At 33.9% G+C, this 21,373-nt stretch overlaps 3 protein-coding genes and 2 non-coding genes across 6 annotated transcripts in view; 1 reads left to right on the top strand and 4 right to left on the bottom strand.

Moving 5' to 3' along the window:
• Positions 1–990, bottom strand: part of LOC117105986 (uncharacterized protein C5orf49 homolog) — a 2,685-nt gene extending 1,695 nt beyond the window's left edge. The window contains exons 1-2 of the mRNA XM_033247289.1: positions 985–990; positions 37–138 (exon numbers count right to left, since the gene is read on the bottom strand). Coding sequence (XP_033103180.1) covers positions 37–138; positions 985–990 — 108 coding nt within the window. The remainder of the gene's footprint in view (positions 1–36; positions 139–984) is intronic.
• Trnal-uaa lies at positions 950–1,032 on the bottom strand. The gene has a single exon. It is a non-coding gene; the product is annotated as a tRNA-Leu (tRNA).
• Positions 1,033–1,633: 601 nt separating this feature from the next.
• On the bottom strand, positions 1,634–1,716 carry Trnal-uaa. The gene has a single exon. It is a non-coding gene; the product is annotated as a tRNA-Leu (tRNA).
• A 1,744-nt stretch (positions 1,717–3,460) lies between these two features.
• Positions 3,461–18,980, top strand: LOC117106033 (lysine--tRNA ligase-like). 2 transcript variants are annotated; one of them, XM_033247364.1, is made up of 16 exons: positions 3,497–3,614; positions 6,022–6,203; positions 6,439–6,583; positions 7,110–7,272; positions 7,978–8,071; positions 8,505–8,587; positions 9,540–9,643; positions 10,183–10,308; positions 10,425–10,544; positions 11,332–11,494; positions 14,590–14,763; positions 15,416–15,501; positions 16,206–16,291; positions 17,277–17,403; positions 17,557–17,700; positions 18,091–18,980. In XM_033247364.1, exons 2-16 carry the CDS (start codon positions 6,034–6,036, stop codon positions 18,187–18,189), a joined length of 1,884 nt encoding a protein of 627 aa, XP_033103255.1. In that variant the 5' UTR covers positions 3,497–3,614; positions 6,022–6,033; the 3' UTR covers positions 18,190–18,980. The 2 variants fall into 2 exon arrangements, with proteins under 2 accessions (XP_033103257.1, XP_033103255.1); XM_033247366.1 differs by lacking the exon at positions 6,022–6,203 and having other exon boundaries at positions 3,461–3,614.
• Positions 18,981–20,192: 1,212 nt separating this feature from the next.
• Positions 20,193–21,373, bottom strand: part of LOC117105985 (urea transporter 2-like) — a 10,675-nt gene continuing 9,494 nt past the window's right edge. Inside the window, exon 4 of the mRNA XM_033247288.1 lies at positions 20,193–21,050. Coding sequence (XP_033103179.1) covers positions 20,758–21,050 — 293 coding nt within the window. The 3' untranslated portion in view covers positions 20,193–20,757. The remainder of the gene's footprint in view (positions 21,051–21,373) is intronic.

Here is a 21,373-nt window from a genome sequence, read left to right as displayed (position 1 = left end):
AACCATAGATACGATCGAGTATGAAAAACGACTCACCCGCACAATTTCTATCCATCTTAGTTTCACTTCCTCAGGTGTGGGTATTTTTTTCCCATAATTTGACATAGTCTTTCCTGTCTCTCCTGGATCCATATCTATCTATTTATTTATTTTTTTTTATCGTGTAGACCTATTGCTTTAATAATGCTAAATGATGTAAACCGACATAAAGTTAGCAAGTTTCTTATTAATAGTGATCCTACGCTTTTTCCTTATGTGTGTTTGTAAACACGCCGTTACCATGGATAATTCCTATGGCTACAGGCATAGTGAAGACGCCCGCGTACCAATGTTATTAAGTTGTGAACAGAATTGGAGTGCATGCAGAGAAAAATTCACTACCTATAATGTTCAAACACCGGACCTGATACCGTACCCCGTAGCTGTGGTTAGTGTAACGGCAGAAAGTACGCCTGTGGTCCCAATTCCTAAGTTGCGGGCTCTCACAAGTAAAAAAAAATCTACCATAAAATTTAACCCATCTTCCGCGAAATCATTTTTGATTGGTTTTACTACATTATTAGGGGTTGGATTTATCAAACTTACTTAACGTAAAACTTTGCTTAAATTCTTCGTCTTAAATCCATAAATCCCAGCACAGGTCTTTTAAAATTTCAGACATGTGATAATGTATGGTTAAGTTTTGTATTTTGCTAGCTTTCATAAAGATTTGTTCAATAATACTGTAATTTGAAACCACTTTTCCGAAGACCCAGTAACAATCTTCAAACTTTTAAACACAAAGATAGCCCTCTAATTGGAGAATAACCCCGAGACCACCCCAATGATTTTCGGGTCCCAAAGTGGTCTCGAATTGGAGGGTGAACTGTAGGCCCTATATATTTCTTGTCTAAAATTAGCATATAGTTACTCATGTCAAACTAAACATAAAATTAAGGTAAAAGAATTATACCAGGGATGGGGTTCGAACCCATGCGGACATACGTCCATTGGAACTTAAATCCAACGCCTCAACCACTCGGCCACCCGGGTGCTCTCTTACACACGCGCCCGCCTTTGTGATGGGCAGGTTTCAAATAAATTTACAACGAGCCTACCCGTGAAAAAAAAAATGTATTAAAAAATATGTCAGAACCATGTTTTAGTGATGGTGGCTTAGGATGGCAGTTCTCACAGTATTTTCGGTTATACTGCCAAGTGACTAATTACCTTAATAAATTGCCTAGCCTATTACCAATGGGGTAGGCCCTATCTACTAGGGTGAGGAGGGGGATTGTAGGGCACCACCCCCCCTCCACCCCACACACACCCCACTAAGCTGGCACCACGCAGACGCACCAACTGGAAATTTAAAAAAAAAAAAAAAAAATGACGCTCAATTTACCTCATAATACCATATTTTTGCCAGATAGCTAACACCAACTCACTTAGTCATCGAGCCCCACACAATCAGATCTCCCTGCCCCCATCAGCCCTTCATTTATATACTCCATACTTTAAATGAGCATGAATGTGTATTATACACTGAAAGAAAATCTGCAAACATGAACTGTAGGCCCTATATATTTCTTGTCTAAAATTAGCATATAGTTACGCATGTCAAACTAAACATAGAATTAAGGTAAAAGAATTATACCAGGGATGGGGTTCGAACCCATGCGGACATACGTCCATTGGAACTTAAATCCAACGCCTTAACCACTCGGCCACCCGGGTGCTCCCTTACACACGCGCCCGCTTTGTGATGGGCAGGTTTCAAATAAATTTACAACGAGCCTACCCGTGAAAAAAAAATGTATTAAAAAATATGTCAGAACCATGTTTTAGTGATGGTGGCTTAGGATGGCAGTTCTCACATTATTTTCGGTTATACTGCCAAGTGACTAATTACCTTAATAAATTGCCTAGCCTATTACCAATGGGGTAGGCCCTATCTACTGGGGTGAGCAGGAGGATTGTAGGACACCACCCCCCCCCCCCCCCCCCCCCCCCCCCCCCACACTCCACTAAGCTGGCACCACGCAGACGCACCAACTGGAAATTTTTTAAACAAAAAAAAAAAAAATGACCCTCAATTTACCTCATAATACCATATTTTTGCCAGCTAGCTAACACCCACCAACTCACTTAGTCATCGAGCCCCGCACAATCAGACCTCCCTGCCCCCATCAGCCCTTCATTTATATTCTCCATACTTTAAATGAGCATGAATGTGTATTATACACTAAAAGAACACTGCACACATTTCGGAGCAGAGAAGGAGGACTGTCTCTACCGCGGATAATGCCTAAATCCATTTTAAGTAATTTTATAGACATTTACTCTCTCAGGATCTGAATAGGAGAAACTACATTCAATTAAAACACTGTGTTACAATTAGACATTCAACTTCAATTAAATTAGCGCTGATTTACACTCTACCAGCCAATTACGGTAATATTATTTATGCTTAGTTAAAAGTTTTCAACTGAAATACTAAGAATGTACTTTAATGTACTATCAGTCAAATTAAAATACAGGAAAATACCTCAGAAATTCAAATAAAATGTTGAATAGCTTATTTGAAAGGATCATAAAGATTATTAGCTTCCAACGAGAAACAGATCGAAAAAAAGTATTTACCGATTTACAAACATTTACTGCAGGAATCCTTAAATCGCCCACAATAGAGGAAAGTTACTATTTAACTGTCCGAAAATTGACGGGGGATTTTTTTTTTTCAAATTTTTATTTTGAATTTAAACGTAGGCCCGACTTAAATATACAAAAAAAAAATCAAATTTGGAATTAAATTTTTCATTTTTTACCTCATGAATGATGATAGTACATCTTGAAATATACAATTTAGGCTTTAACTTTACAATAGGAGGCCTAGGCATATATATCTTAATATTTTTTATTTTTGCAAACTCGTCAAGTTAACGTGTAAAGGAGTTAAATGTCGCTTTAACCAGTGGGTGGCCCCAAGTATTTGCCGACAGGGGAGTCCAAGTCGAGCAGTGGGTCTGAAAAGGGGTCCGAAAAGACAACAAGAGCTTCGCAGAGGGTACCGTACCCAGGAGGTTTCAACTATGGGAGGACAGATCTTATGGTTTAGATAGGGCCAAATTTGAGTTTTTTCTAGATAGGGATTAGCAATCACATTAACTTTCTTTAAAACGTCAAGTTGATATTTTCAGTCCTCAGCATGGCATGTAAACAGGGGGTTGTTTACAATGGACGATCAGTGTCTTCCAAAACAAGGGGATTTCCCCGCTGGCGCCGCCCCTTTGCGACGCATTGCAATCATATTTCATAAAATTTCATCATTGTTGTGATCGGCGAGCATTAGGAAGGATCCATATTAGGCCTATCAATACACTATAACACCAAAAATATAACAATTAAAAATTCTGTAGAGGCAAACTAATTCCTCCATGGTAGAGGGGACTTTAATTGTCTGATTCTTATTCATTATGTTAGTTTGCAAACGCGTCAAGTCACGTGCGTAAACGAGTTAAGTGTTCTGTTAACGCGTTTTACCTCAAATATTTTATAAAATTTCATCATTGTTGTACGCGGCGTGTCCGAAGAAAGAGCATGGCAGATACCGGCAGTGACAAGATCAGTAAAAGGTAAGTATATTTCTAATTAAATCTACATAAGTAGAATTGCTTTTGATTAAATGTTTGTATTTGCATATGGCGCATGAACGCGTGCTTCGTTGGTTTATTTAACGAATTTTCTAGGCCCTAGGTCTCTCAAGGTGTGCGACAACCCTGGGCCCAGAATCCAGATGAGAGCTAGGCTAGGCTAGGCACAGACTATTAATTAGTGACCGACTGACTTAGCTAGCCAGTGAGTGACAAGTGTTAGCCTACTGTGGCATAGAGGCTGTTTCCATATGGATGGCCACTAGAGCAAAACTTCAACCTTTTCTAATAATTTATTAACGTTTTATGAATCTGTATTATCTGATTCCTGATAATGAAATCTGACCCAAAATGCCAATCAAATCAGTCTTTGTAAATAATTAATTTAAAGCCCCATTTCCGGCAAGATTTCAGTTGTTAAGAAAAATCTTATTTTTATATAATGTTATAAAGATTTATAAATGTAATTCGAAATTGCTAATTTAACTGAATTTAGACATTCCTAAACATGAAAAAAATGTAAAATATTAAGACTGAAATTTGATTTTTTTGTGTTCCACACAAAAAATAAATGCGGATGGATTTTTCATGTTTGATTTTGCGATAGGTCTGCGAAGAAACATAGTAGGCGCCGAAAACATTAGCCTATCCAACACTACTAGGCTAGGCCTAGCCTTACCTTGATTTAGGTTCTGTTATCACACATAAAAACGGCCGACATGATATTTTTCGTTGCTAGTATTGACACTTGTGAAATATAATATTTCATAGGAATTATTTCAAATCTGTTAAAAAAACGATTCTAACCGAGATTTTGACAATTAAATGAACATATCTCAGGCCTACTTGATCGATCGCAGTGTGCGAGATGCGAAGTACAAAAACCAATTTCATTAGAGAGGGTGCACTTTATTGACTGTATAAAGTATACATAAAAGCGGAAAAAAAAGAAAAAAAGGAGATGCAATCTACAACCTCTGAATTTGCCTAGTAATGAAGAATTCGTTGAGAAAAAGGTAATCTCCTATGAGAAATAGTCTGTATTTCTCTTTTTTTAAATTCTTTTGCGTGAAACTAAAATTTATGCCAATATTTTTCCATTGTTTATAATAAATAGAGTATGCATATGCATTTTTTCTTTAAAAAAATCTTTTTTAGTGAAATTTTGCCGGGAATGGGGCTTTAATCTTTCCCCTTACTTTTTGTCAGGTCAAGATAAGATTTTCTTTTTTCTTAATCTTGCCATTTGTAACTATGTTTAAACAAATGCTATCCTGCTGCATAAGCAAATGTGAGATGTGCAAATAACAATTCGCACATCAAACATTTGCACTGAAATCAACATATATTTTGATTTATCTGTAAGCAAATCACTAACTGATTTATCTGTAAGCAAATCACTAACAGTGCACTGATTTTTGATAAAAACAAACAAAATAATAATAATAATTAATATTAATAAATTTAAAATCATTAATCTAAATCAAACTTGGAGAAATTTATGGACGGTCCACATTGTCTCGAAAAAAAAAACTCTGCGCCTGCACTAATATACTCAGATGTGAGATTCTGTGCAGTAAGCCATGCATACAGATACAGCAAGCAAGATATTCATTTTCAGGAGTTTCCAAACAAACAAAGTGATGATGATATAACATTAACAGTAATAGGCAAGGCCTAATTAATAATACTAATTACCCTAAAATGTGTGTGTTCCTTACTTTTATATACCTTGGTTCTTTCTTGGTTCATTCCTGATGATGACATAATTAATGTTGAAATATTGAATCCCAACACGATGGCGTGTATTTCAATACTTGAAGTATGTATTATACTTTCTTATCTGAGATTAATCAGTGGACCTTTCGGTTCTTGGATCAGAATGCATGCCTATTGCTTCTGGAAATTTCAATGTTGATGGGAATATTTCGAAATTAGGTAATATTTACAGTAACTTCTGTAGGTCTTGTGTATATTTATATTATAGAAAAAAACAACATAAATTGTCAGTTAATGTCAAGGTTGGAGGAGGGGTGACAAAGGCTTAACCAGTCAACTCTCCAGCAATTAAACAATCTTGTGCCTTGAACTTAAAGTTGGTGTCCATGGTTATTGTTTACACCATCTGCAGTAATTTTAATACCAACAATTTAATGAGGCCAGTGATGATGCAACACACTGAAATTATGGATAGTCAACACACATACTTTATGGTATACAATATATTGTGTGCCAAATTCATATATAAATAATATGTCAGTGTGACATTGAATCACTTTGTTTTGCATTTTTTCTTTAATGTTTATTGTTTCCACAATTGAATTGCTGACAACCATATTGATCATCACTGTACTACTGTAGTTAATTTGCTTTCTTGTGCTACATACAGGCCTAGCAAGAAATGAACTTGACCCAAATGTTGAGCCTAGCCTTGCGTGCCTCGCGTATTACCTTACCACACTGTGAGAAAATATGCCTGCTCACACGGCAGGCGAGGAGAAATTCATTAGGCCATCATGTGGTGTGCAGTGTTGATGGTAGAAATACATTTTACCTACGCAATTATAGCAGGTTAGTGGTAGGAAGGCGGGGTTACCTGAGTCTTGTTCATTTCCTGCTATCTAGTTAATTAGAATACTCATTCATTAAAAAATTATGTTAAAATTTGTTGTTAAAACTTTTAAATAAATTCTGCTGAATTATTTTCTCAGCATTTGATTTCATAAATTGTCAATGTAAAGCTAATAAAAATTAATGAATTTATAATAATGTAGAATGTACTAACAACATTTCTATTTTATGCTAGTGAACAGAAGAGGAGAGCGAAAGCAGAAAAGAAGGCAAAGGAGAAAGAAGAGAAAGCAAGACTGGCACAGGAAGAGGCTAAGAACAAACCAGCTACCAATGCCCCAAAGAAAATATCTGAAGATGAAGAGACTTTGGATCCAAATGTAAAAGCTATTATTTAATAATTTCATTTTCTTTTTGTTTTTAAATACTTTATGCTATGGGATGGGGATGGGTGGGGGTTTGGGTTATGTTGTCACATCACAGTTATGTGCACTGTACTGCTGATAAATTATTTAAATATGCATTTAATGATAATTGTGGGCTCATATTATTGTGTCAGCATCTCTTAAAACTTATGCACTTGTCAATTGTAGTCTGGGCCCCAGACCCGGGCCATAGCGGGGAATTGGCTGGGACTAGGCCTGGGATGTACAGATATTTGTTTCCCTGTAGACCAAAAAAGTTTCTGTTACTGACCCGGGGTTGTAATATGGTCTGCAAAGGGCCGGGAAGTCTACTCTGTTTGGAAATGTACATCCCGGGGAACTCCCCACTGGTCCCAGGGGCCGGACTACATTTGACAAGTGCATTATTATATTATGCTTTTCTTTAAAAGATTAAAATAACAACCTATGTAGCACTAAAAAAGTGTATGTTTTACATTTATCTTACATTTTCTGTTTACAGCAATACTTTAAGATAAGGTCAAAGGCAGTTGCAGAGCTGAAAGCTGCAGGGGATTCCCCTTACCCCCATAAATTCCATGTGTCCATTTCATTATCTGAGTTCATTGATAAGTACCAGGACACTGAGGTTGGACAGCAATTAGAAGATGTTGTCAACTTGGCAGGTGTGACAGATTAATTGTATATTAAAATAATAATAGTAATTTAAGTTGCCTTCTAATAGTCTTTTTTGGTCATTTGGACTCTAACATTCACTGTAAAGTAAATTATATTACTATTTAGATAGCAGAGGCAAGTAATAATCTCCATGTAATTTATAGATTAAGTAATAGTAAAAAAATATTATTGCAGTTTTTGTAGTACTTCACACAGAAATTAAAACACATTTATTATAATCTGTGAATGTTTAAAATATATAGGCTGCCAGCATTTGAAGCATGTTTTGTATGTATTATAGATGCTAAGGTTATGTAACAATAATGAGCAGTCTAGGATTGTATTGTGAAAATTATAAAAGGCAGTAACCATTTGCTTTGGAACTGAAACAATTAAAATATTCTAATGTTAGTCCTGTAAACCAATGACCAGAGAAATTAAGTTAAACAATCTGAAATCTGTGACATCTCATGATTTCTTGAAAATTATAAACAGGCAATCACCATTGCACTTATATCTGAAACCATTTGAATATTGTATTGTCAGTCCCATAAACAAATTACAAGAGAAAATAGGTAAATTATATGAAATCTCTAAAATATATTGATTTCTTTGACATGTTCAGTCTTGTCTAGAAGTATTGATGTCTGTCATTCAATAACAATATTAATAGTAATATGACGTCAATTAATGTTTTCTGTGTTTGATCTCAGGTCGAATACATGCGAAAAGGTTGCAGGGCAACAAATTGATATTTTATGACCTTAGGTCAGAGGGCAAGAAACTGCAAGTCATGGCAAATGCCAAGTAAGTATATTTCTATTTCCAACTATTTTTTGGCAATCACCACCAAGATTAAACGAAGTAATGTATTTATTGTGGGCAATGGTTGTTACGCACTCTTTTGTGTAGTATAGAATAAAAAAACAGACTCAAAATACTTTGTGTTTTTTTGTGGTGCTGAAATTTAGTTGCAACAAAGTGACTTTCATTTTTACATTATTTGAACACTTGAATCTGAATATCACAATTAGAAATTCAATTATTACTTATGGTGATACACAAGTTGATTGATTGATTTTATCAGTAAATATAAAAATGCAAAGTAAATATTGACACAGAAAACAAGACATGGAACTAAGGATGACCCAAGAAAGGTACAAAAGAAATATTGTTTCCGTTGATCTCCTTAAAACAAAGAAAAAGTTCATATTCTGATTGACTATTTTTTTATCTCCAGGAATTACACCTCAGAGGATGAATTCTTCAAAATCAATGATAAATTAAGAAGAGGAGATATTGTTGGTATTGTTGGAAATCCAGGTTAGATGATCTCAAATAATTAGTGACATTCATGTACACTGATTCAATGCAATGCAGGCATAAAGCACTGTTACACCATCAGCAACACTATATCCAGTAGACCGAACCGGCGGCTCGGGTCACGTGACTTAAAGTGGGTATTAGGGTTTGTTTACATCGCGAGACGACAGTGCATTGAATATGGCTTCGCCTTGTTGATGTAAGTCACATCACATGTTGCAAATATTGGTTGCAATGCGAGTTATAATTTGGTAAATCACTTAGAAGTGTCCCAAAATTAAATTTTCAAATACTTATCAGTTTGGTTTGGTAAGGCTCCAATGGATAGTGGGAATAAAGCCTGGAAGTTTTTCAAGGAAAGGTACGGTACCTTCGCGACGTGCATATTGCTCCAGTAAGTATGGAGCCTACTGTACACTAGCGGCATTCCAGAGCCTAAATAAAATGCACAGAGATTGCCAAAATAATTATAAATCAGTACTTAAAAAGAAACATAGGCCTACTGCCTTACTTTACTTTGGGTCGCTGTCTAAAAAAACATAATAACTCTCTCAATATACTGTGTTGAATGAGCGCACTGTGGTTTATGATGTGTATGTTTATATTTTGTACCCACTATATGTCACATGAGTAAAAATAGCTGGAGTCGCCGATTCGGTCTATTCATAAACTTGAAACTTGTTTGCAACTTGATTCAGTGTAAATGGGAACAACTTTCACTGTCACTCCATTTTTTAATGTCTGCTTTGTTCCTAATAGAGGTACAGATTGCTTGTGCAAAGAGTTTTTGTTTGCAAACAGAACTAATATTTCATAAATAGTAAAAAGGACACAAGCAAAAAAAATAATCAAACCACTTTATTTGTTTCCTGTATAATCGTATAGATTTTGTTTTTGGTCTACTTTAGGTTCTCAAGTTTATGATCACTCTTTGATATTTGGTTTCTTGCAGGCAAAACCAAGAAGGGGGAACTGAGCATCATTCCACAAACTATGACCTTGTTGTCACCTTGTTTACACATGTTACCTCATCTGCATTTTGGATTAACGAACAAGGTAAGTTTATCTTAGTCGTAATGTAATCTGCGGATCATCGTAAGGTGCACTACTTAATCTCCTTTTCGGTTATCCATAGATTTTACTTATTTTATTTTTTATTTTTTATTTATTTATTTGTTCTTTGTACTGAGTTTCCTCTTTAGTAACAAATTACTGTTCTCCCAGAGGGCCTAGTACACGACAGGGGCCGAGTGAACCAGTACACCGGGGTAACCCCCTACTCATCTCGAAAGATGTACTGGGTTCTTTAAAGTGCACATGAGCATTTGTGTACACTGGGCCTACGGTTTATAGTCCTTATCCGAGAAGACGACTTGTTCCACCACAAGAACTATATGAGCGAGCCGACCGCGAACCTGTGCCGATATTGTTGGCTATGATTACGGTGCCCCTGCCTTAACCGCTAGGCCATTTGGCTTGCTTTTGCAATTGCAATCTGAAATAATGAGGTAATTTTTTGTTTCTCTTATTTAATATCTATGGTTTTGAATTTGATTTTGCTCAAATTTGTTGATTTCTCCTTACTTTCATTTCAGGAAACCCGATTTCGTCAGCGGTACTTGGATTTGATTATGAATGATTATGTCCGACAGAAGTTTATCACCCGTGCTAAAATAGTAGCTTATGTTCGCAAATTTCTTGATGGCATGGGTTTCCTTGAGGTACTGTACATGGTTTTAAAAAAAATGCTGATACTATTACTGTGATAAGATGTTTTTATGAAACATATCTATATTTCTCTTGCTATTATTATTATTTTATGAATTCTAATATGTAGATCGAGACACCAATGATGAATATGATAGCTGGTGGTGCAACAGCCAAGCCATTTATCACACATCACAACGAGTTGAATATGGACCTGTTTATGCGTGTCGCCCCTGAACTTTACCACAAGGTGTGTATAATGGGTAGTTAGTGATATTAGTAAATAAAAATATCCATATAATACACGCTAGTATGTGGCAAAGACCAGCCACACCAGTTATTGCTCACCAAAAATTTATTTTGAGTTATTAATAGAGGATTAAACAGTAAAATTAAATTTATAAAGTTGTGGAAGAATCATTATATCTCAGTATTTTATTGTGAAGGTACAGGAGTGAAAACATACAGCGATTTTAAGAACAGTATTTGAGAATTCAGCCTTCAAAGTTTATAATTTTCGGAAATTCTTTGAAAAATCTTTGAAAATGTTGTTTTGACTTTGCAAATAGGGAAAATAACAACATTGCATGATATGTAGACATGTATAGATATAATATAAAGGTTAGTTTAATGCAATAAAAAAAATATATAAAATTGTAACATTTCAAAATGTTTTGGCCTTATTTTAGAAACATGAATTGCGAAGAGTCACTGGTTTGCCTTGTCTTTGCCACATACATAATGAAAATAATAATACTGTAATACCATTTTTGATTAGTGTATAAATATTTTTTAAATATCTCAATGCGCGTTAGTGCTGATGAAAGTATGGGTGGTAAAAAGTCACTTGAATTATATTTTTATAGTTATAATTGTGTTTTGTATATACTGATCCATTTATAGTGATTATTTTCCCTCTGTGTGCTTCCATTAGGAAATTCTCAAATACAACAAAGTCAAAAAATAAATAAGAAGAATTATATATGAAAAAAAATAATAATAGTGTTGATAATATTAATTTTTCTGTGTCCTTTTAGATGTTGGTAGTTGGTGGAATCGATAGAGTCTATGAGATTGGCAGACAATTCCGTAACGAGGGTATCGATATGACCCACAACCCAGAGTTTACAACCTGCGAGTTCTACATGGCTTATGCTGACTACAACGACCTCATGACAATTACCGAGTCAATGTTGTCAGGTGAGAAAATTGAGAAAATATTTTTTTGTTTTTATATTCACAAATAGTTTTATCATGTGTAGGTAAGTCAACGATACGATACGATTTATTGGTACTCTCCTTTAAAACGGAGGAACACTCTTGCACAGGAGAGGTTCAACCCAGATAATACAATATAAGAAAGATAGAAAACAATATAAATCAAAATACAAAGTTAAAACTGAGTGCAAAACAACTGTTTACATTCAAGATATTAAAAAATAAAAAAAAAATTAAAATAAATTAAAAATTAAATGGTGGTAATTTCTTTCATTAATTAATGTCTATGAGCACTGGCCTTGGATAAAAAGATTTACAATGTTTATCAAAAAACAAACACATTTTTTCATCTTTATAAATATTATAAATATTGTCTAGAAGTAGATGATGTTTAAATTTCTTTGAACCTTCCACAAAAATATCCCAATATTCATTAACATTATATAAATCATTTTTTAGGTTGCTAAAGCATATATTTCTTATGGTGGATAAACTTTCACAATCAAAGAGGCGATGATCGACTGCTTCTATTTTCTTACTTTTGCAGATAACACAATAGCCAGAATAATTATATTAAAATAACTGTTTTTTTGCCTTCAATTTCCAAAGTATTGGTTCTTGCTTAGAATTTTAGATTTATACCTTGAAAATTTACTTTATCCAAAAGATAGTATTCCATAATAGGTGCATTTCTGTACTTTAAATAATCAGTTAATGATTTTTTGGAATTTGCATTTTTAGGCCATTTATCATTATTATCTAAGCTCTTTTCATTACAAGAATTTAACCATATGTAGTTATGTGGTTCCAGGTTAAATTTTTCATTTAAATCATATTTAGCTAGAATTGTTTATACATTGTCGATCCACTTCCATCTTGTAGTAGATGTAACCTCCAAAAGTACTTCACACAACAACCTAGGCCATCCACCATCCTCCATTGTCTTAAGCCTATTAAAATATTTTATTCTATATATGTTCTATATTGTTTCAATGGAATTCCATCCCAAATCACCAAGTAATGCTTCATTGGCTACATTTCTGGGTGCTATTAAAATTGCCTTGGCCATCTGATATTGTAGGATTTCTAATTTATTAATTGATTTTTATCACCTGGAACCCAAACAGAGAATGCATAGTTTATTTAAGGAAGTCCTATTGTCTTCCACAGCAAATCACCATAATAAACCCTATTGAAGTCATCTTGACCATCAATAGTTGACTGAATATATGGCATGCTACTACTGTATTTTGTTACCCTTTTTTGATAACATCTTCAAAGTTTGGCACCGTCATTTTCCATTATATGTGAACATCTATTCACCCATTTTGTTTAATTATAGATTTGCAATTTCTGCGTTTACTTTGGTAATCCTTCCATAGTGTTTTACAGTAATTTAAATTAAAATCTGGATTTAATTTTTCTTTTAAATATTGGCGATGTCGTCTACACGCTAATTGACACTGTTTGATACATAAATCAACTTCTTTATCAAGCAAAAATTTATGATTAGTTTTCTTTTTCTTTTGCCCAAGTATATTTGATGATCCATAAAGTACTTTTCTTTTCGATTGTTCCCAAGCTTCATTAGCATTCAGGCCATTTTGGTCCCAATTTTCAAAAATTTCAAAAATGTTTTCCTTCAACTCATTCCAATTTTCAGGCTACGCCAATGAATTTTTTCAGAATTAATTTGATGTTTAGATTCAATACTATGAGGTTTAGTCATAGACTAGATTAGATTGTGGTCACTACCTAGATAAAATAAACCATAATCATCAACAAGAAGTTCATGTGTTGAGTCATATACACTATTAGAAAATAGCACATAATCAACAACGCTTACTTGGTCTGTATTTGTTCTAGTGAAAGTACCTTTGCATTTGTCACTACCATTAAGCATAATCTGTTTACAATTTTCACAAAAGTCAATAAGGCTTTGACCATTAAAATTAAAATCAGGATCTCCACCATTGATTAAGTTACCCACATGACCATTTAAATCTCCCAAGATTATAATTTTGTTTATAACAATAGATGGATTTAGTGACAGGCATAATAATAATATGTTAAACTTATATAGCACTTCTTGCCAAAAAACGCTTCACCCCCCAACCCATTGGATCAAGAACATACGGAGCAGATAATCAACTTCCTGGGGAAAATTCTATAATGTCACAGCTGTAATCAGCCTATTTTATGTTTGAACCTACCAGGTACCCACTCTTGGATGGAGAGAGACAGTCGTAGATAAGTGTGTTAGTGCCTTGCCTAAGGACAGGAGCAAAATGCACAGCGAAGGATTGAACCTCCGACCTCAATGTTCAGAGCCAGAACCACAACTGCTCCGCCAAACTGCTCCTATGCAGCGCCGAAGAGCTTGAATATAGTAGTGATTGTAAGAATATAGCGCCCTCTATAGTTAACCACTTTTATTACTTGTTGCTATGCACTCGCGTTCAGCGTGCAAGTTTGGGTCGTACGATATATGCCATGATTGAATTGTTACTTCAGAGATTTAACGTTGAATAAATCTTAATATTAGTGTTCTTCAAAGGTTGTCATCCTCTTCTTATTACAGTGATCATGTGACACAGATTAGGCGAGACTTTTTTATTCCTTGTTTCACATACTTTTGTTTTTTAAAGATTATCGGAGGAGGGCAGAATATAAATTTAAAAAAATTTTGTTTTCTAATTTAGGAAATAGTTTTGCCAAAATCATCCAGACAGAGGAAAAAATAAAAATAAGATTTTATTGGTGAATGTAAAATAGGATGGTTAAATGCTTCAAATTGATGTAATTAGGAAGACATATACTGTACATATCTTATCTTTGGAGATTTCAAGACAGTGGAGGGTGTAATAAAAATTTGTTTTTAATTTTATTTTTTTCTGAAATTTCCACTTTTTCCGGTGTGCTAATTGGCTAAAAATAAAATTTTATTTTTATTAGAAATCATCAGTCGGCGGGTTCGCTAAACAAGTATAAAGTCTCGCCTTAGCAATTTATGGAACCAACTGGCTCTGTGATATTGTCACTTCTGTACTCTATACCTGTAAACTTGTCATTTTTAGGAATGGTCAAGTACTTGACTGGCGGTAACAAAGTCACATACCATCCTGATGGTCCTGAGGGCCAGGCCATGGAAATAGATTTCTCACCACCGTTCCGTCGTGTCAGCATGATCGCAGAGCTAGAGAAGATACTCAAGAAAAAGTTCCCACCTGTAGACCAACTTCATACTGAAGGTATCATTTTCATTGAAAGAATAATTGAAAATCCAAAATAAATCTGGAAATTCTTAAAAATTATATTTAAAGCAATATATTGCTTATTAAAAAAGCATCATATATTTAATGTATTTATTCGAATAATTGCCCAGGGCCTTTATTGTTGAGAAGGGTTTTTGAGGGGTAATTTATTTAAGGGAGGAATTTATTTTCTTTGGTGTAAAATGGATACATATATACTCAAATAAACACCTCTTAATCTGACTGTAAATGTGGATCTACAACACACAATTACTATCAGAATGTGTTATTAAGACTTTATTGATTTCAACCAGGTTAGAAAAAATCTAATTCTTCTGGAATAGAACATTAATAGAATGTATTAAGATTGATGACGTTTGCTTCCATTAGCTTTGTTTACAGTCATTTGTTGTGGTGGGGGGGGGTCGTTTATTTAAGGAAAAAATGATGAACGCCTCAGGGCCTTTATTCAAGGAAGGCGTTTTTTTCCAAATGAGGCTCTAAAGGCGGCGTTTATCCAAAGTGGGGTATTAATTTGAATAAATACGCTACTTGAGATAAGACAGTTCCAAAATTTTTTGCTGATTTACAGATCTTTTACTACAAAAAGTATTATATTGATTATCAACCAATTGTCCTTGTCTTACAGAAACTTGTGAATTTCTCGATAAACTTTGTGTCGAGCTGCAATGTGAATGCGCACCACCGCGGACTACTGCAAGGCTCATAGATAAGGTAATGACTGTTCATTAAAGAAATACGAAAAATTAGACAAATACATATTTTTTGTAAGTGATAATTATGACAAAAGTTAAAAAAATGAATGCACAAACTGATCCTTTAAGCCAAAGCTGCAGAAATGGGCAGTAAGAGAATTTTATCCTTTTGTTTTGAAATTGGCTTTTCATCTTATAGAAGCAATGATGATTGTAATATTATAATTATTGTAATAATAATTATAATCATAATATTGTTTAGCTTTTATGTATCTGTTTTATAGGTCTCAAAACATTTTCCTTAACCTATTTAATGAAAATTTGACTTATAACTGATATAATATATTTGTTCGTGATCTAAATGATGGAATGGTTCAAAATATTGTTATGTAATGTGTTAAATTATTAAATGATGATTGATATGTGTACTGTCAAGAAGTGAAATTTTAAATTCAAAATCTATAAATGCTTAAATAAATATATAAATAGATTTATAAATTTTAAATTCAAAATATATAAATGCTCTTTTAATGATATTTTGTTTTATTACAATTAAATTTCAATGTAATCTTTAAATATGGCAATTCAGGTTTTAGTTAAATTTTTTTTTTGATAGCTGCCTTTGTATATTTTTAACTCAACTGTTTGGGAATATTGTTTTCAGAAAATTACAAGTCTACTAATGTAACTTTGATTAACTAATGTATTTTTAATTATTTTCAGTTGGTTGGAGATTATATAGAACCCACCTGTATCAACCCCACATTCATAATGGACCATCCTGAGATAATGAGCCCTCTATCTAAATGGTATGAAAATGTTTAATTCAATTCTTTATTAATGGCATTTCCTTTTTAGCGCACTACTTTCATTAGAGTTTAATATGGTATAGGCAGCTTTATGTGATAATAAAATTGAAGATGTGGAGTAGATAAGATAAGATAGATTAATCTGGAAGGTGATTACAATCAAATAAAGAAAAGTTGCTTATATTTTAGAAATCCGATTAGCTTTGTTTAATATATGAACATGAACGCTAAGAATTACAACGCAAAGAAAGAACGCTTATATTTTGGAAAAAAAATCAAAGCTTTTAATGCAAAATAGCTATTTTATAAATCTATTAACAAAGTATTTTCCTGCATTGTCTGGTTTAATGGACTTAAACAAGAATAGCTCAACTATACACTAAAGTAAATGAAGTTTGCTGGTGAGATAATTAGAATTGATGTTGAAAAATTAGTTACACTGTAGGACCTCAACTAGTAGTGTTACATAATGGCGGATAATTATCCATCCATTATATCGTAGCTTCCATTTAAAATAATTCTGTTAGAAATTGTGGTCCAAGTACTGGAAGAAAATCACTTAATTCAATGAAATTGCAATATGCTAATTTAACATGTCCTTGGTTTAGATAATTACTCTATAGTAAGCAAAGCAATGTATGGGATGATGATTATGGTATATTGGATAATTTTATGTGTCTTTTGTAGACATTAGTCAGTGAAGGGCTTTAACAAATGTAATCATTCTTATTCGTTTATTTTATATGATTTATTTTGTCTTAGTTTTATGCATTGGTCAGTGAAGGATTGATTAATAGGAGATATTTGTTATTATATGATCCTAATGCCACACCCAGACTATCAAAATAAATATATATGGTCATAATGACATCACTTTATTACCATATATAGGCACATCATGACTATATATGGGCATACAACAGTTTTTTTTTTAAAGAAAATTTGATGGTGTGCCAGGCACTTTATATGCTTCTTTTGTCTGCAGGCATCGGTCAGTTAAGGGCTTAACAGAGAGATTTGAACTATTTGTAATGCAGAAGGAGTTAGTAAATGCATACACTGAACTCAATGACCCCGTAGTGCAAAGAGAAAGATTTGACATGCAAGCAAAGGTAAGCTTTAGAAGTAATGATGATAATTACGATGATGTAAAACTGCCACTGGAAACTAATTTTTCAGACAATAAAATTATCTTGTACCTTGTATTTAATTTGTTTTGAGAGAAATAAGAAATCTTTATTGAGGATAAATTTATCTCCATGCAGGATAAAGAAGCAGGGGATGATGAAGCGCAGGCTACGGATGAGAACTTCTGCACAGCTCTTGAGTATGGACTACCACCCACTGGGGGCTGGGGCATGGGGATCGACAGACTCGCTATGTTCCTCACAGATTCTAACAATATCAAGGTAAACAAGACACATACAACATGTGTATCATATAGAATAAAACTCATTTTCTATAACATGTTTGAAGATTGCATTTCTCGTGTATGGTGGCACTACTTCAGCAGAGCGGGTGATGATTGTTATACAGAATATCTAGCACCTGTTAAATTGAATATCTAGCACTAGATTCTACTGGACTAACAGGATAAGGGAATTTTTTTTTAAAGAAATTAATAAAATACAACTTAAAATTATAAAAAGACCACATGATGTAAATGATACAATACAATAAATTTGTAGCGCTGATGTGGATTTTTTTTTTTCAAGATAATCTATTTGTTGATAAATTATTCCTGTACATCAATATAATATTTTTCTATTACATATATTCTCTTTGTATTGCATCTGTAGGAGGTTCTTCTCTTCCCTGCCATGAAACCAGATGAACAGAAAGCACCAATGGCAGACCAGAAATCAGCTGAGAAATCAAACCTCTTGCCAGCTCCATAAGCAGAACCAATGGCTCAATTTTTTTCTAAAAATCATTATTATATGTCTTGTAAAATGAGATCAGTTATTAAGTGTGTATTTACAATTATTACAATCATAATTTTTGATTGTTTATTTTTTATGATGCAATCAAAAATCATGACGATATTGAATAATTATTAGGTTTTTGATTAGTAATTATTAAAATCGCCATACCAAACTTGTGCAAATAGTTCAAAATATTATGATTAGAATTTATTCACCGATTTAATAATTGAATTTTACACCAACGTGACGCTATTATCGATTACCTCATGAATAACAGCTCTCCGTCCTTTGTATTTAGCCTTCCCATCAGGCACGCCAATTTTATGCATTTTGGGAAGACAAGAGAAACATTGCATTATTAAATGCCAGTTATTTCTATTATCAGAACTCAGCAAAGGAATAATTGTAAAGAGCAGTACATTGCTCGACTGTTACGGCTCGGTGACAGCGTGCATCACATAAGAACACCATTTACAATCTGTTATTTTCTTGATACTTGCTTGATGATTTGGGTCAGATTGACGGTTAAAGTCTTACAAAGATCAATTCATTTCATATCAGATGATTCATGTATTACGGCAGATGGTTGGAAATCCGGTTGAATTATGTAGAAACAATCAGTGCTTATGAATGCAATGTAATGTAATATTTTCATAAAGTGATGAAGACTGAGCACTTGACTGACTGCGGCATAGCATACTATATGGAACATTTTTATTTTTCACCCACTGAAAATAATCTATCACCAGGGGCGGATTTAGAGGGGGGGGCCAGTCCGGCCCTGGGCCCCGGCCCGGGGCCCCCCCCCCCCTTTTGGGAGGTAAAAAAAAAAAGAGAGAGAAAAAGAAAAAAATGATAGCCCAGAATGCCTCAAATGTTATGTTCCGGCGTCTAGAACACAAACATTTCACGGGGGCATGCGACCGGACCCCCTACGACAGTGTTGTCTCAATCGGCCCAACTTTCGGCGCCCCCCTTTTGGACATTTCTGGATCCGCCCCTGATCACATTGTATGGATAGGAAACATTATTTTTTGTATACATACTGCACATACATATTTGGTTAGTTGATTTATATTACCCAGATGGTCTGCTCTTTGCGGAGTTGAAACGCTGAAGGTAATAGCATGACACCGACCCCTGCTTATCTAGGCCAACATTTCCTTACCATCAATGAATGTTTTGGCATATTTTACCATAGACAGTATATATTTTTTTGTGTTTAACACATTATTATGCAAATTGATGAGTGTAGTGGTCATTTGGGTAAAAAACAAATAACATGAAACGGACCATTTCACTAAGCCCCACCTTTTGGATATTGTTGCTAATTTTTTGTTTACCTTAAACAGCATAAGCATTGTCAACCTACACACTTGTGAGACATGCGCGTATTCCTTGCTATTGAATAGCACATTCTTGATTGGTCAGTTTTCAAGTTTGCTTGACCATGTGACACTTTGGGAAAATCCATTCTCAGTGTTGGCATTTAGTGCGTTCGTTGATGCTATAATCACTAATGGTGTGCCAGCATTTTACACCATAATCAACCGCATTATCATTATTGATATACAAAAAATTCTTCATTAAAATTGTTTGATATTAACCAAATCTGTGTTTATGTGTTGTCTTATTATTACAGGGTAGACTTGTAGCTTGGTATGCTTGTCTGCATATTACAGGGTCAAAGGTTCATATTCTGCAAACATATGATTTTTTTTTTCATCCCCTGCCAAACCTAAAAAGCATTAAGGTACCGTATAAAGTTTTTGTCCATCTTGTACAAGTCGCTCATTATTGAATGAAAAATTATGTGCCACATCCCTATAGCGCTCTGAGAGACATTAATATATATTGATATTGATGATGATGATGATGATGATGATGATGATGATAACCTTCGTCACAAACACGCGTGTTGTTATTCTCATCAAATCCCTTGCATCATAACATTTATTGCAATTTTCTTTTGGTTGTTTTTTTTGACTAAATATAAATCGACGTATCTTTACTTAAAACCTGAAGTTTACTTATCGGCATATCTCTATTGTAAAGGGAATTCTAAAAGCTTGTTTTTGCCAAGAAACATAATAAGAACAAATATAACAACATAGAATGTTGGACAGGAAGCATTAAATAGGCTATATATAGGCCTATTAATCTTTAAATGCACGACGACTGCATTGGAATTAAGCCCTGTGGCTTTATAGCTTATTCTGGTACAGTTTCTTTAATGTAATGTGAATTTACTGAATAAACAAGAAACAAACAAATATGATCAATGAGAAAACAAATTATTTTATTAGGGCTTCTATAGGGATAATTCAACTGGCCGGTAAAACGCATATGATTTGTTTACACATCTCCGTGACTCCATTATTATTTAGTGAGCCATAAGTAAAATATATGTGCGAGCCGGTAAAATATGCACTTTGTTATTTTGAAAATAATCTTAATATTACATCATATATATATATATATATACACAGTATACAGTATTTACATTTCAGTTTTATATATTCACAAGTTCTAAAAAATAAATTAGGCTAATTCAGTTGAGTTGTGTAACCCTACGGAGTTTGTTCGATTGTTGTATCTCTTCCAGTTGTCTTCTGGCCACGTGACCTGATCAAGCGGTATCTTCACAAAATGTAATTCGACTTCTGATGTCACCAATAAGAAAAGACTGGCATTCAGGCAAAACGAAAATGCTAGCATTGGAAGGCCTAAAACTGCTAGGAATTTGAACATTGCTAATGCCGTCACGGCAGCAAAAATAGCTGAAACACAAAAGAAAACCACATTGTACATCGAATATTCCCCTTCTACCACTACTGGTTACCCCGCTCAATATTCGTTGAGCCGGATAAAATTAATATCATGTATTCTGAAATTTGTTTCTGAAGCTCTGTCCTCACTGTTACTTTGAGTGATGTGCCCATATATCAGTATGATAATGTCATATTACACCCAAATATGGGCATATCATTTTTTGCCACAAAAAAAAAATAGATCGTGTGGACAGCTTTAGTAGTGATGGCTAGCTAAAACAATACGGACATAGTGCGATTTAGAATGTAGAGTAATTAGATTACATAACTACTATTATACCTTTATATTATATTATATAAGTTATTTACTTAACTTGTAAATGAAA

Source organism: Anneissia japonica, unplaced genomic scaffold, assembly GCF_011630105.1.
Source record: "Anneissia japonica isolate Jap-2015-1 unplaced genomic scaffold, ASM1163010v1 scaffold284860_len1800451_cov186, whole genome shotgun sequence".
Classification (NCBI taxonomy): Eukaryota; Metazoa; Echinodermata; class Crinoidea; order Comatulida; family Comatulidae; genus Anneissia; species Anneissia japonica.
This window is presented reverse-complemented; position numbering and strand designations above follow the sequence as displayed.